General features: G+C 30.6%; 1 protein-coding gene across 1 annotated transcript; it reads right to left on the reverse strand.

Annotated features, from left to right (window-relative positions):
- Positions 1 to 2,412: 2,412 nt before the first annotated feature.
- Positions 2,413 to 5,304, reverse strand: LOC112755348 (putative disease resistance protein RGA1). Its single transcript, XM_025803381.3, has one exon. The coding sequence runs from the start codon at positions 5,192 to 5,194 to the stop codon at positions 2,612 to 2,614; it is 2,583 nt and encodes an 860-aa protein (XP_025659166.1). The 5' UTR covers positions 5,195 to 5,304; the 3' UTR covers positions 2,413 to 2,611.
- Between the last annotated feature and the right edge of the window lie 8,262 nt (positions 5,305 to 13,566).

Consider the following 13,566-nt stretch of genomic DNA (forward strand, 5'->3'; position numbering starts at 1 on the left):
GTCTAGCCGAGTTTACTCAGGATAGAGTCTATGGCCGAGTCAACTCGATTCCATATCTAAATTCGTAAACTCGTACGAGTTTACGAGTTAACTCGAGAGTTTGACAATAATGATTTTTCTGTTTAGTTTTGTCAGTCTTGAGTCTCATAGAAAAAAGGCAAACAGTGAGGTTTGTATGAAAAAGCCATAGAGCAGAAAAAGACAGAGTATACAAAATTAAAAGAAAAATTCATAGATGTCCTAGAGGTCCTTTGTACATCTATGTTGTGTTTCATGATTCTGTGGGAATCCCCTTGTAAATTGGGTTAGCACTTAGCAGTTGAAAGCTTGGTAGGTGACCAAGTCAAGTTCAGGATTGGGGTTAGATTCTGGACTTGTCCCGGATAGGAAGGATAGTTTCTAGGGAGAATTGGTGTATGTAATCATGATGATTATAGTGAAATTTCATCATTGTTGTGATGGAGACTGGATGTAAGCTGCATTGCACTTGGCAGCTGAACCAGGATACTTCGTGGTGTGATTCTCTCTCTCTTCTACTCTATTTCTCTTTCTACTGCATAGGAGATAAAACTGAAAAATATCTCTTGCCTGGCTACGAGATAAAAAGAAAAAGTCTCGTGGCTAGGTACGAGACAAAAAGCAAAATGTCTCCAGAAGTTATTTCAAAGGCCAGCAAGCGTTAATAAGCGAAAAATGGGGGTTAAGATTCAACCCCCTTCTCTTAGCCACTGATAACCATCAATAATAAACATCCATGTTACAAATGTCATAATAATCTATTAATCATAATAAATTTAACGTTACAAATATTCAAATTCCATACTATTTGAATTACTTAAATAAGTCTCTTATCACTATTTCTTCAAATAACATCAAATTTAGCACAAAAAATTTATTTTCGCACTACACAACATCTCAAACTTACTCAATGGAGCATCATTCTTTGGACAATATCACCCACAAATAAAAAAGAGTTTCTTTACTTAGAAATGATTATATTAGATGAAAAAGTACAAAACAAACATATTTATTGTATGTTTAAATTGAATATTTTCCTGACACTATTTTAAATTTGCAATACTTGAGACATTGTCTGACAGAGTGGGTCAAAAAAAAATATCAACAGGTAATTTCACTTTATACTATTTCAATTATTTTTATTAAAAATAACTTATTTAATAAAAAATTATACACATTTTTGTTCCTTTTATTGTAGATGCCATTGAAAAACTGCATGCACATCAAGAGATTAAGGAGAAAGAAAATTTTACAAATTCAATACACATCTTCAGAAGAAGAACATACATGCAAAGATGGGACAAACAACACAATAGAAAGTGCATACAACTCAACAATTTATAAAGAATATGCCTTCACAAGAATCTACAACAGAAAAAGGACGACTAGTGCCACATAAGGAGACTAAATTCATCGACCAAAACAAATGCAAAAATCAAACCACCAAATAAAAATGTCACTTTGTACAATTCCAACATTCAAATCTTTTGTACTACAAATTATTTTAAACAAAACACATTTTAAATTTAATTTTAGTTTACACATATTTAATTTAATTCTACAAAACATAGCCATTTTTAATATTTATTATATACTATCATTAATTTACCGCCCGTGTATCGCGCGGGTCTCATTCTAGTTTATCCATAAATTTCAGTATTTCACAATATTTAACTATCAATGCTAACTGTTTACTCAAATTTAGTTGTTAGCATTTGTATTTGAATTATTCATGTTTTGACCAATTCTGTTCTCCATTTTTCTCATCCTATTGATCTTATCCTTACAATATTTGTCAGCATCAATTTTTCTTTTTCTATCTTATTTTTATTTTATATTTAATCAATATTTTGCTCGGTAGAAGACTTATAAAATCCCTATCACCCTTAATTGCTTACTTTAAGTATCATTATATCAATTAACATACTCTTCCAAAATGATCGATAAAGATTTGAAGTCAATCAAGAGGTTTAGATTCAGAAACCATTGCCAATACTCAATAGGTAATACAACAATCTAGCAAAATGCGTAAATATAGATGTTTGAAGTTTGAAGTTTGAACTTTGAAAGAGTAGTACAGAACTTTAAAAAACAAACAGAAAATTTCAGAACAAAGGCTTGCTCGTAGAAGCGGTGCAATATAATGGGAAAAAGATAAAGCATTGAAATACTTGTCATATGTGTTTGTGCTTGTGCTGCTATGCTTTTGCGATGCACCTACTCACCTGGTAATCATCACACCAAATAAAATGCTATCCAAGTTCTTGAGAAATTCCACCATTTCAGTTACATGTGCTACCCTATTTTCTCAAATATGTATATGTTTCAGCAAGTAGATGATGTCATGCATGCATGTCAGATTGTAACTTAATTTCTACTTTGTACAGAATCTCATTAGAGGCAACACTAAATCAGACTCGTTGAATTACCATCTTGAATTACAAAAGAACATACAGAACATTAAAAAATCACTAAAGGCATATTGTTCAAAACAAAACAAGGACAATAGTACACACTACGAAAACTGATGAAGAAACAAAAGGCACTTTGAGTCCAATCCGGGTTGTCAAGACAATTCTTCATCTTCCATTAGCTACTCCCATGGCTTCCTAATGTCAGTATGCTTGATGTGAGATATCATGGGCCAGCACTTTCCAACTTGCGGCTCGTATTTTCCATATAACTCTCTGCAATTTATGATTCGCAAAACTTGGAGACTTGTTAGACGGTGGATATCACTGGGAAGAGACATCAATTTCGGACAACTGGCCATAATAAGAAATTTCAAAGAACTCAGATTCGACAGCCATTCCGGCAGTACCTCCAGCTCGTAGCAACCTAGAATCATCAAAGTTTGTAACGTGCTTGCATATTGTTGGAGAGAATGAGGCAATGTTAGCATTTCTGAAAGAACAATGGTTTTTAACCTCAAGACAGCATTAGTATCCTCTGATCTATGAAGCCAATCTTCATTGGCAACACCGCTGATTAACAAAGTTTCTAACTGAGGGAAATGGTGAGTATCAAGTGGCAAAGACTTTAGATTCACACAGTCACTAACTTGCAAAGTTCGAAGTGTAGGCAATCTTGTCTCAACAAACAAGGACTCTAAATTATCACAATTTTGGACACATAAAAATTCAAGACAATTCAACTTTGCAATGTCACTCTCTGGCAAAATAGATTGCTTTGTGGTTATCTCCAATCTTTGCAGGCTGATCAACTTTCTTAACTTTTTCGGTACAGTTTCAAGATTTGAACACCCATCGAGACCCAAGACTTGCAAATTTTGGAGCTTGCAAATAGAATTAGGGAGCCTCTTTATTCTTTTATTATTGCAAAGAGAAATATATCTTAAATGTTTCAACTTACCAATTGACTCAGGCAAAGTCTCGCATGTAGAATCTCTTAAATCCAAATATCGCAGGTATCTGCAGTTTGTCACCCATGCATTCAAGAAAGCTTCACTGGCTCCCACATGGTCAACTGGAAACAGAATGCTTCTCGCACCTTGTAAGCTTGGCTTGATGGAGTTGTAAGGCAAACCATTCTCAACAAAAGACAAATGCAGGACATTTTCTGATATATCCTGAGTGTTTGAACTGACCAATTGGCACACATCTTTGGCAACATATACTGCAAGATCATGCACTAAATCATGTATGAAAAACGCATAAAAGGTGCCACAATCAAAAACGTCATGAAGAAAAGATCTTGCCATTAAGTCTCTCAAATATTGGTGTGCAACGTCTACCATTGTTTTATCTTGGCTTTGCAATGGAAGCAAACCCGCTGCCCCCCAAAGTGAAGCAACCTCAAAAGAATTATATTCAAGGTTCTTTGGATAAAGGGAGAGCAAAGCAAAACATTGCCTCAAATGGGATGGCATTTCATCATAGCTTAATTTTAGTGCAGGTATGATATCATCCTCTTTTTGCGGCAAATTCCAAATCTCCTTGTCTCTCAGTGATTCCCACTCTTGTCTCTCGTGTTTGGAAAATAGTGAACTTCCCAATGTTCTTACCGCTAGAGGAACTCCTTTGCACTTTTCCACGATTTCTCTTGCAATCCTTATCAATTCTGGATATTTTTCCTCTTCTCCTTCTTTAAAAGCCCATCTAACAAACAAATGCAATGAATCCCCGGGAGAAAGACTTTCTAAATGGTGCGAGTAGGTGACGGTACCCATCATCGAAGCAATCGATTGGCTACGTGTTGTGACTATAACTTTGCTTCCTTTAGCACCCACTGAAATGAGATCCCTCATCTCAACCCATTTAACACGATCTTCATTCCATACGTCATCTAAGACCAGGATGAACTTTTGACCCACAAGCATGTTTCTTAGACGATATTGCAATTGTTCAACCTCTAATTCTTTTAAATTTTGGTGGCCCGGAAGAGCACCAGTAGAAACAAAATTGCTAGCAGCATTGATGATCTTAATAATCAATTGCTTGATATTAAAGTCTTCAGACACACACACCCACATTTTCAACGGAAAGGAGTCAATTATCCTTTCATCATTGAAGACAAGCTTAGCAAGAGTGGTCTTTCCCAAACCTCCAATTCCCACAATGGGAATGACAGAGATATGTTTAGAGCCAACATTGTTGTCAAGACTCGGTTCCATCAAGAGCTTTATGATCTTTTCTTTATCATAATCTCTTCCTATGACATCAGACTGAACAACATGGGAGTAAGTCATTTCCCTGCTATGCACAACTCGCCTATCAAAATCAATTACTTGAAGCCCAAACTTATCCCTATCAGCCGCGACTCTGTCTAATCTCATCCTAATATCTTTGATCTGAAGAGCAAGCTTATAACGAAACACAAGTGGATTAGAACTCGAGAAGAAGCGGCCTACCTTGTCCTTGGGAGTGCCGTAGTCTCTGATGACTTGCTTGCGCAGTGTTTCACAGTCAACTTGATCAAGCACGTTCTCAGCATCATAGAAGATGAGTTTGATCTGCTTCAGCCACTCCCGCAGTTCGTTGTTCTGCTCCTGCTTCTGCTCTGCATCCAACAGCACAGCTTTCACATATGAGAGACTGCTTTTCAACTCTTGGAGGTCATCGTAGACACCAACCACCCGAGACGCTTCTTGGTATGCAAGAGAAGCAAGCTTAGTTATGAGTGATTCAGCAATGCTGAAGATGAATGATTCAGCCATGATGGTTAATCTAAGAAAATATGAGAGAGTATGCAGAAGTTGTGAATGCAAAAACACAGTCAGACTCTTCAATCTTTATAGCAGCGAAGTCTATGAATTACAAATTTTAAAATCCAAAGTCTTCTTGGATCATTGGATGCTAATGTAGTTTTTTATTTCACTAAAGTTTAAAGAGTTGACCAATCACATATTAAGAGATTGATGTAGTTGGCGGAAACACGCCATCATCACATGAAGCAAACTCAAGTGTCTTTAAAATATTCGTTAAACAAATTATTTAAAAAATGTTAAATTAATATCACAATTCATAACATTATATATGTATTTTCAAAGGTGTACACTACGATAAAGTTGTCATTTTCATCTTTTTGTAAAGACGTTTTCCATTTTGTAGTTGTTATTGATTTAAAAGCGTATCACTAAAAGTGTTGGTTAAAGAGAAAGTGTTACCCTTAATCGTTAACTTGACTCTAATACCAATTTTTCAATTTCGACTTTTCTTTTAATTTTTCTTTCAAAATTTCTACTATCTCTTCATATTTTGCTTCGAATAAGTTTATAATTTGTATAGATTCAATTGGTGGTGCTTTATTCAAAGGATTTTGATAAAAATAATTTGCAACTTCATAATCTAAAGTATTAACCATTTTTGCAATTTCTCTTGTATTTGTTATATGATTATTTATTACTAGTCCTTGATGTATATTTATAATTCTGATTTCATATTTATAGTTTTTTAATTCTGTTTTAATTTCTATCATAATCGTAATATGGTTTTCTAGGCATTTATAAATTTCTTAAATTTAATTCTAACTTGTTTATATTTATTCTTATTTCTATTTTTTTTATTATAAGGTCATCAATTTCGATCTGAAGATTATATTTAATTCTCTTTTATACTCCTCTATTTTATTTTTTAATTTTTTCGCTCTTTTCTTTTTTATTTTATTTTCTGGTTTTTCAATCTTTTTATGCCTCATGAATTAGGTAATCTTATTATAATTCCTAAAAATAGTTTTGTTTAACATTATTTATTTTAGAATTTCTGCAAATTCTATCATCGATTCATCACTATTTTCTAGAGATTCTATTAATTTTTCTAGCTCTTCAACTTCTCTTTTTAACTTGTTATAGATTATTTTTAGAGCTTTAAATACTCTTTGATTTATCTCAGAAAACTGCAAATAATTCAAACGATTTTCTCTTTCAAAGAGCTCTTGTTTCTTATCTTGATAAGTTACATATATTTCTTCCTTATTTATTGTCATAATTTAGTATTTAGGGTTTCATTTAGTTTTTCGACCTTTTTTGTTAATTCTTTTATTTCAGAGTTTTCCTCTTTAATCTTTAATTTAGATAAACTTAAAGGACTATTAATTTTAGATTCTCTTATTTGAAAATTTGATGATCTCCTTGATGGTTCTTTTAATAATAGAACTGGGTTTTCAATAGCTTTATATTTTGGTATTTCTGTTTTTACAATTTTCTGAAATAATTCATCGACATAAATTCTTTCTCTGTTTTTAAATATTATACTATGATGGCTATTTGTTAAAGCATAATTTATTGTATATGTAATTGAAAATGGTTCATCATCTTATTCCATTAAACTTTTTCTATGAAATTTATAAGCTAAACTTATAGATCTTCTAAGATTTTCAGTTGATAAAGGTATAGCATATCCAAGATGGGCATTAAATTTAACATTTACATTTGCCGAATTTCCATGAACAATTTCAATTATTTGATTTATTGAGTCATCAGTAATTCTTTTGTCACAGATTGCTAAACTTATTGGTGAATTAATTCCTTTCATATATGTAGATTTAATTAAGACTTGTATGGTACTAATATGAATCCATCCAATTTTAGATCTTTTTTGTTGATCCTTAATTTTCTCAATCTATTTTCTCAATTTTTCATCATTTATCAAAGCTATTTCAAGTTCTCCATTAGCAGATTTTATTTTGATAGGAGCTTCAAGTTGAATTTTTCCATAGTATATTATATTTTTTCTATTAAAAATTTCTTTTAAAAGATTTTGTTTATTAAAATTTTTATTTGATTTGAGATTTAGTTCTGTTTTTAGAACAACCTGTTTTTCATTATCTAATAAAGCAGTTAATCTATAATAATCAGATTCTTCCGTTAATTCTAAGCTTTCTAAATAATTCATAACTAAAAGACTAGGATAAAGATGTACATTTCTGGAAAAAAACTTCCTTTATTTAGTATATTTTACATAAGGTGTTTTTATCTCCATAGGAGAGATTGTAGATATTAACTCTAGAGGGGAGTTTAGAACTATTTTTCCCTAAGGGAATTCTTTGTCAGACTACAGAATCGCCTCGGCAGCTTCTTCCTTGCTCTCCTAGCATATGAGTACTCTTAGCCTTCTGCTTTCTGTTTTCTGATACCTCTACAATTACCTAAGCAATCTATTTATAATGGTTGGGTCTGATGGACAATTCTCATCCTTACCCTTCTTATGACATCATTGCTTACGTCATTATCTTGCACCAGCTACATTATTGGTGCTTTTATGACCTAAGCGCTTACGTCATTATGCAATAATGTTGAGGGATGCTTCAGATGCACTGTCCTCTTCTTTTATCATGTGGGCTTCAGATGCACTGTCCTCTTCTTTTATCATGTGTGTTGATTCCGTTTCATTATTGCTTTCTTCAGATATTTCTGAGGCACATAGCTGGCATTTGTGGTCTTCTCTGTCTTTTATCAAATAGCAGAGATTCCTCTTTATCCCTTCAGGGAGCTTTTCTAAAAGTCCAGATAAATTGTAGAATGTTGATTCAAATTCCACCAAGAGTCTCATCTCTCTTTCTTCAATTTCATTTCTTTTATTGGACACAAGCAGAGTATTTCTACTTTTATAATTAATCATTGTGTGAGATTCCTTCGTTATTTTTTGAGTTTTTTCAAAGACCCTTGCTAATGTGCTGGCTAGTCTTCCTTCATGACTGTAAATTGTTAAATCTTGAATTCGATCAATTGGTTGAAAATTTTCTGGGAAGACGGACATGAATATTACTTGGTGTGCTGGAACCAAGCATTCTTCTTCTTCATTAAAAATAGGTTGACTGTTTGTAAATTTTAGGGATACATCCCTTGGATTTACATTGTCAATCATATTTTTAAATCTCTTTACTGCATCAACGAATCCTACAGAAAACTCACTAATAATTTTTAGATCATTAAAAATTAAAATTGTATCAATTAATTCATACTGAAAAAACTGATAAGTGTCAGATGGGGAAGCATCTGGAAAGATAACCAACTTTGTTAGCTGTTCTTTGGCAATAGGATAATATCCCAAAATTGCCCTTTTTTCTTCAGTCCAATTCAGAACTATATTAAGGGTTTTTCTGAGATTTGATTTACAGACCCTTTTCTTTTCCTTGATTTCAGCCCTTGTAGGAATGTTTCTCATTATTCCTGTTCTCTGGGCTTGAATTGGAGCTTTATCTGCTCTTTTTAGGGTTTGCTCTGGATGAAGAGCTTCATATTCCCTGAAAGATTCTTTTGCCTCTTCCAGTGTTAAAAATCCTCCTTTATGAATTATCCTTGATTGATGTGTAAATGGTGCTACTTTTTCCCAGGCATCATATACTCCTTTCATGGGGCCATTATAAATTACATAATATTTTTTATCTTGGGTGGATTTTTTAATAATTTCAACAATTGTTATATTTTCTGAAATTTTTTCTTCACCTGATTTGTCCACCATGCTTAGCTGGCTGAACTCTGATGGTTTCGCTTGTTGTGTTGATTTCATTGCTTCAATAGCCTTCTTGAGAGATTGGATCTGTGTTCTTATTTACTGACAATGCTTGCATTTTTCGAGTTCTTGCTCATATTTTTGAATTTCTTGATCTAATGCGTTGTAGACGAACTCCATTCTCTTGTTAATGTATCTGCAATAACATTTTTGTCACTCTTAATATATTCAATCTTTATTGGATATTGTAACAAAAATAATTGCCATCTTACCAATCGTCTATGATTATAATCAACTTTTAAATTATATCATATGAAACCTGTTAGGTAACTTGAATCTGTCCTTAATGTAAATTCTCTGGGTAGTAAATCAATTTTTCATTTTTTAAGAGATTTAATTGCTGCTAGAGTTTCCTTTTCATGAGTAGTATATCTCTGTTCTGTTGGAGTAAAAATCCCTGAAAATACCTGCAAAGTAATTCCTTTGGGGAATATTTAGAATCTAGTGATTCTTTTTCTTATTCCAAACTTTTTATAGCTTTCTTAGCTTTTAGACATCCTTACCAGGTTATGTCTGAAGCATCTGTTTCTACTATTAAGTAGTTGTTTTCTTCTGGAATATAAAGTTCTGAAAGATTTTCACATAATTCTTTGACTCTTTGAATCTGCATACTATCTTTTTCTTCTCATTTCCATTCTTTTTTAGTACTTATTTTTAGAAATAAGCTTTTAGTGTATTTTGTTATATTCTTTAAAAATCCTTGATCAGAAATATAATTTATACACCCTAAAAATCTTTGTAATTGTTTTCTATCTTCTATTTTATTAGGAAATAAATTTACCTTTTCTAAAACATTTGGTTGAAGTTTTAGCTTTCCTTGAGTGGATAGAATTAATCCACGAAACTCTATTTCTTGTTTTGCTATTCTTGCTTTCTTTTTGCTAAGAACTAATCCTTTTTCTTTACATCTTTCTAAAACTATTAATAATTTTTGAAGATGATCTTCTTTATCCTGTTTTGTAAAAATTAATATATCATCAATGTAAACTAAAACAAATTCATTTAACTCTTTTAGATTTTCTTCCATAAATCTTTGATAAATACCTGGGGCTTGTTTTAATCCGAATGGTAATACATTCCATTCATAGAGCAACACACTTATTGATTCTTTTGTTGGACAAGTAAAAGCAGTTAATTTCTTTGTTTCTTCGTCTAAACGAAGTTGCCAATATCCTGATTTTGCATCAAGAGATGAAAACCAAGTTGCTCCTTTGATTTTTTCTAAAATAGAATCTTTTCTTGGAAGTTTATGAGCATCACCAATAGTTGCTTCATTCATCTTCTTATAATTAATTATCATTTTTCGTTTTCCCCTTTTAATTTCATTATTATTTTCGACATAAAAGGGTGGAGCCGCATGAGGACTTTTACTTAATCTTATAATTCCTTTTTCCAAAAGATCTTTACATTCTAATGAGAACTCTTCTCTATCTCTTGCGGAATAAGAAATTTTATTTGGAACATTTATTTCTTTTGTAGGATCTTTTAATTTAATGCTTACTAATTCTTTATTTGTATTTTTAATATCTAAAGGATTTTCAGCGCAAATTTCATCCAAAAGTTCTTCTATTTTTATTTCAAGATTATTTTTTGGAATATTTATCTGAAAATTTAAATAACATGTTTCTAATATAGAAAATATTTTAAATTTTAAAATCTTATCTATAGTAGTAGTTGGTATTTTTATACGTTTTGATTTTTGATTTATTGAAGAATCGTGTGGAGCTTTTAAAACTATATATGTTAATTCTTGAATGAATGGATGATATAGCTTTAAAAAGTTATTTCCTATGATAAAATCCATTCCAGAATCTAACATATATATAGATAGAACAATGAACCTATAATTTTGAATAAATATTTCAGCCATCTCTGCTTTTTGGTCAATTTTATGTATTGATTTGTCAGCTATTCTAACTCTTAATGGTTTCTTTAATTTTTTCCAATCAAGTTTTATATTTGTACTAGCAAAGCATTGTGTTGCTCCAGTATCTATGAAAGCATTTATAAACTTTCTGTTATTTTTATAGTAATAAATGTGGCATTATTGGTCAGTCTCTGAGTCTGTTTCTGAGACATATTCAAAAATATAGTCTAAGTTATCATCTGATTCTTCTAATGGTTCTATAAAATAAGACTTAGCAATTTCTATTTGTTTGGTAAGGTCCTTTTTATCCTTCTTTTTTGGACATTCATTTGCATAGTGTCCTTCTTTCTGATAATACCAACACTTACAATTTTCTTTTTTATTTGGACAATAGTCATTTTTTGTCTTTTATTTTTATTGTTATTTTTTTTTCTAAAATACCTCTTTTTTCTCCAGTTTGGATAGTATTTTCTTTTTATAAATTGATATTTTCTTTTTCTTTGAAAATTTTTATTAAGACCATATTTTTAAGGTATTTCTTCACTATCCTGACAGCAAATTCTAATTATATTTGCAAATCTTTTTTGAGTCGCTTCTTGCATACAACGTTCTTTTATTTCCTCTCTTATTGCAGAGGTTGCTCTGCCAAAATTATTTTCAATTGTCCCTCTATTTATTTCTCTTATAAATCTTCCCATTATAAATTCATTAGCAGGATATGGAAGTTTTGTTATATACATACTAAGATAATGGTCTTTATCTTTTTCTTTTAATTTATAATAATGTATTCTATATTCACATGTATAAGATTCCATATTACATAAATCATATATCTGAATATTAGCTAAATAGTTTTTTGCTTCTTGATATTCTTTATTATAAACTTCTTGTCTATGATCTATAATATTTTTTCCAAAAAATTCTTTATATAGAATCAACATTATATGTAATATCTTATCATAAACTGTTGTTTTTGTTGCTAATTCTTCTATTATTTGATTTTCTATTGATGTCATATAATCTCTTACAGTTTCTTTAGTATGAAACCCTATATAATTCCAGATATCTCCTCCAGACAATTCACTAAGTTTTGGATTAGTAAAGGTTTCTAATAAGAAGGAATTCAACCAGTTCTCGAAAATTTCTTTTTCATTCTTTTTACAGTCTAAATCGAGCATTCTTTCTCCTTCCATTTCCTGGATTTTAGGAACGTATTTTGATGGTATTTTTGTGTACTTTGAATCTTTATTCATAAATCCCTTTTTAAAAGCATAATTTTCAAAACCTGTTTCCCATTTAAATTGAGATTGATTATCCTTAGATGTTCCAGCTTCATTTTTTATTTGTATTGGAATTGCTGGTTTTTCATCACTTGAATAATCTAGGATGTGTTCTTCATTTTTTATATTTTCAGAATTTACTAATTCTTCTTCTATTTGAAATTCTTATTCCATAATATTATTTTTTTGAGCCATTTTTAATTGTTTAAAAAGCATTGTAACTTCTTCTAATTTTTCTTCAATATTCATAATTTCAATGGTGGTTTTACTTTTAATTCTGTTATGTTGATTATATTTTGAAATTTTTCTTCTTTTGGGATTCTCTTTCTGAAAATATTTATTTAATATCTGTTTAATTTCGTTTATATTAGGTTCCTCTTTTTCCTTATTTCTTTGAAATTTTATGGATACTAATATTTCTTCAAGCATATCTACTATAGAATTTAATTGTGGGTTAAAAATATGATAAAGATGTGGGAAATCATTTCCATGGTAACATTTTTTAGAAATTTCGTGTGAAATATAAGTTTTTTCAGGTTTTTGAAGTCCTTCAATAAAACTTATAGTAAAATAAAGATTTTGAGAAAAATCATTTTGTATTGATTTTAAGAATTCGGTGTCATTACAATTAACATTAGTTAAAATCACTAGTTTTTGATCTATTAATTTTGATAATTTAATTATTTCTTCTCTTAAATCTTCTAATTTACTTTTTTCCATTAGGTAACACTTTTCTTATAAAAAGCCATGGTTTTAAGTGTTTTGTAGTGAAAAGTGTGGCTTTAGAATGTATGATTTAGATCTTGCCACGTAGGCGTCTTTAAAAAATGTTGTTTTTGGAATCTTTATTTGAGTGGTGGCTATTTTCAAAAGACTGAGTTACAAATAGATATTCTTTTTTCATTATTATTTAATTATTCGTATGAATACTATGGGCACATTTTAACTAAAATTAAATCCTTTGTTTTAATACAAAGAGATAAATAATTATAGCATGACCCATTGAACTTTTCCTTTTTTATATTGGATTATTAGATGTGAAATCTCCAACCATGAATCAAATTATGTGTTATACACTCCAATGGACATTTACAAAATTTTGTGAACCCAGAAGGATATTATTCACTGATTTCAGATAAATAAAATAAATATTTTAATTATAAAAATAGGTAATTCGAAGAGTTTTTATTGATTTTTGTAACATTATTTATTTCGTTTACAGAGTAAATAAGATAAGTATAAGTGTATTTTATTTACATTATAAACGAGATAAGACACATTTAGATTAACATATTACGTATGCACACATATTATGTGGGAAAGAACGAACTCCGTGTATCTCATTTACACAAGATACGAACAAACTAATTTTGTTTACTGTGAAAACAAAATATAGTACGACAAAAATCAACCAGCTATAAAAAAATCT

This window comes from Arachis hypogaea, chromosome 16 (assembly GCF_003086295.3).
Source record: "Arachis hypogaea cultivar Tifrunner chromosome 16, arahy.Tifrunner.gnm2.J5K5, whole genome shotgun sequence".
Taxonomy (NCBI): Eukaryota; Viridiplantae; Streptophyta; class Magnoliopsida; order Fabales; family Fabaceae; genus Arachis; species Arachis hypogaea.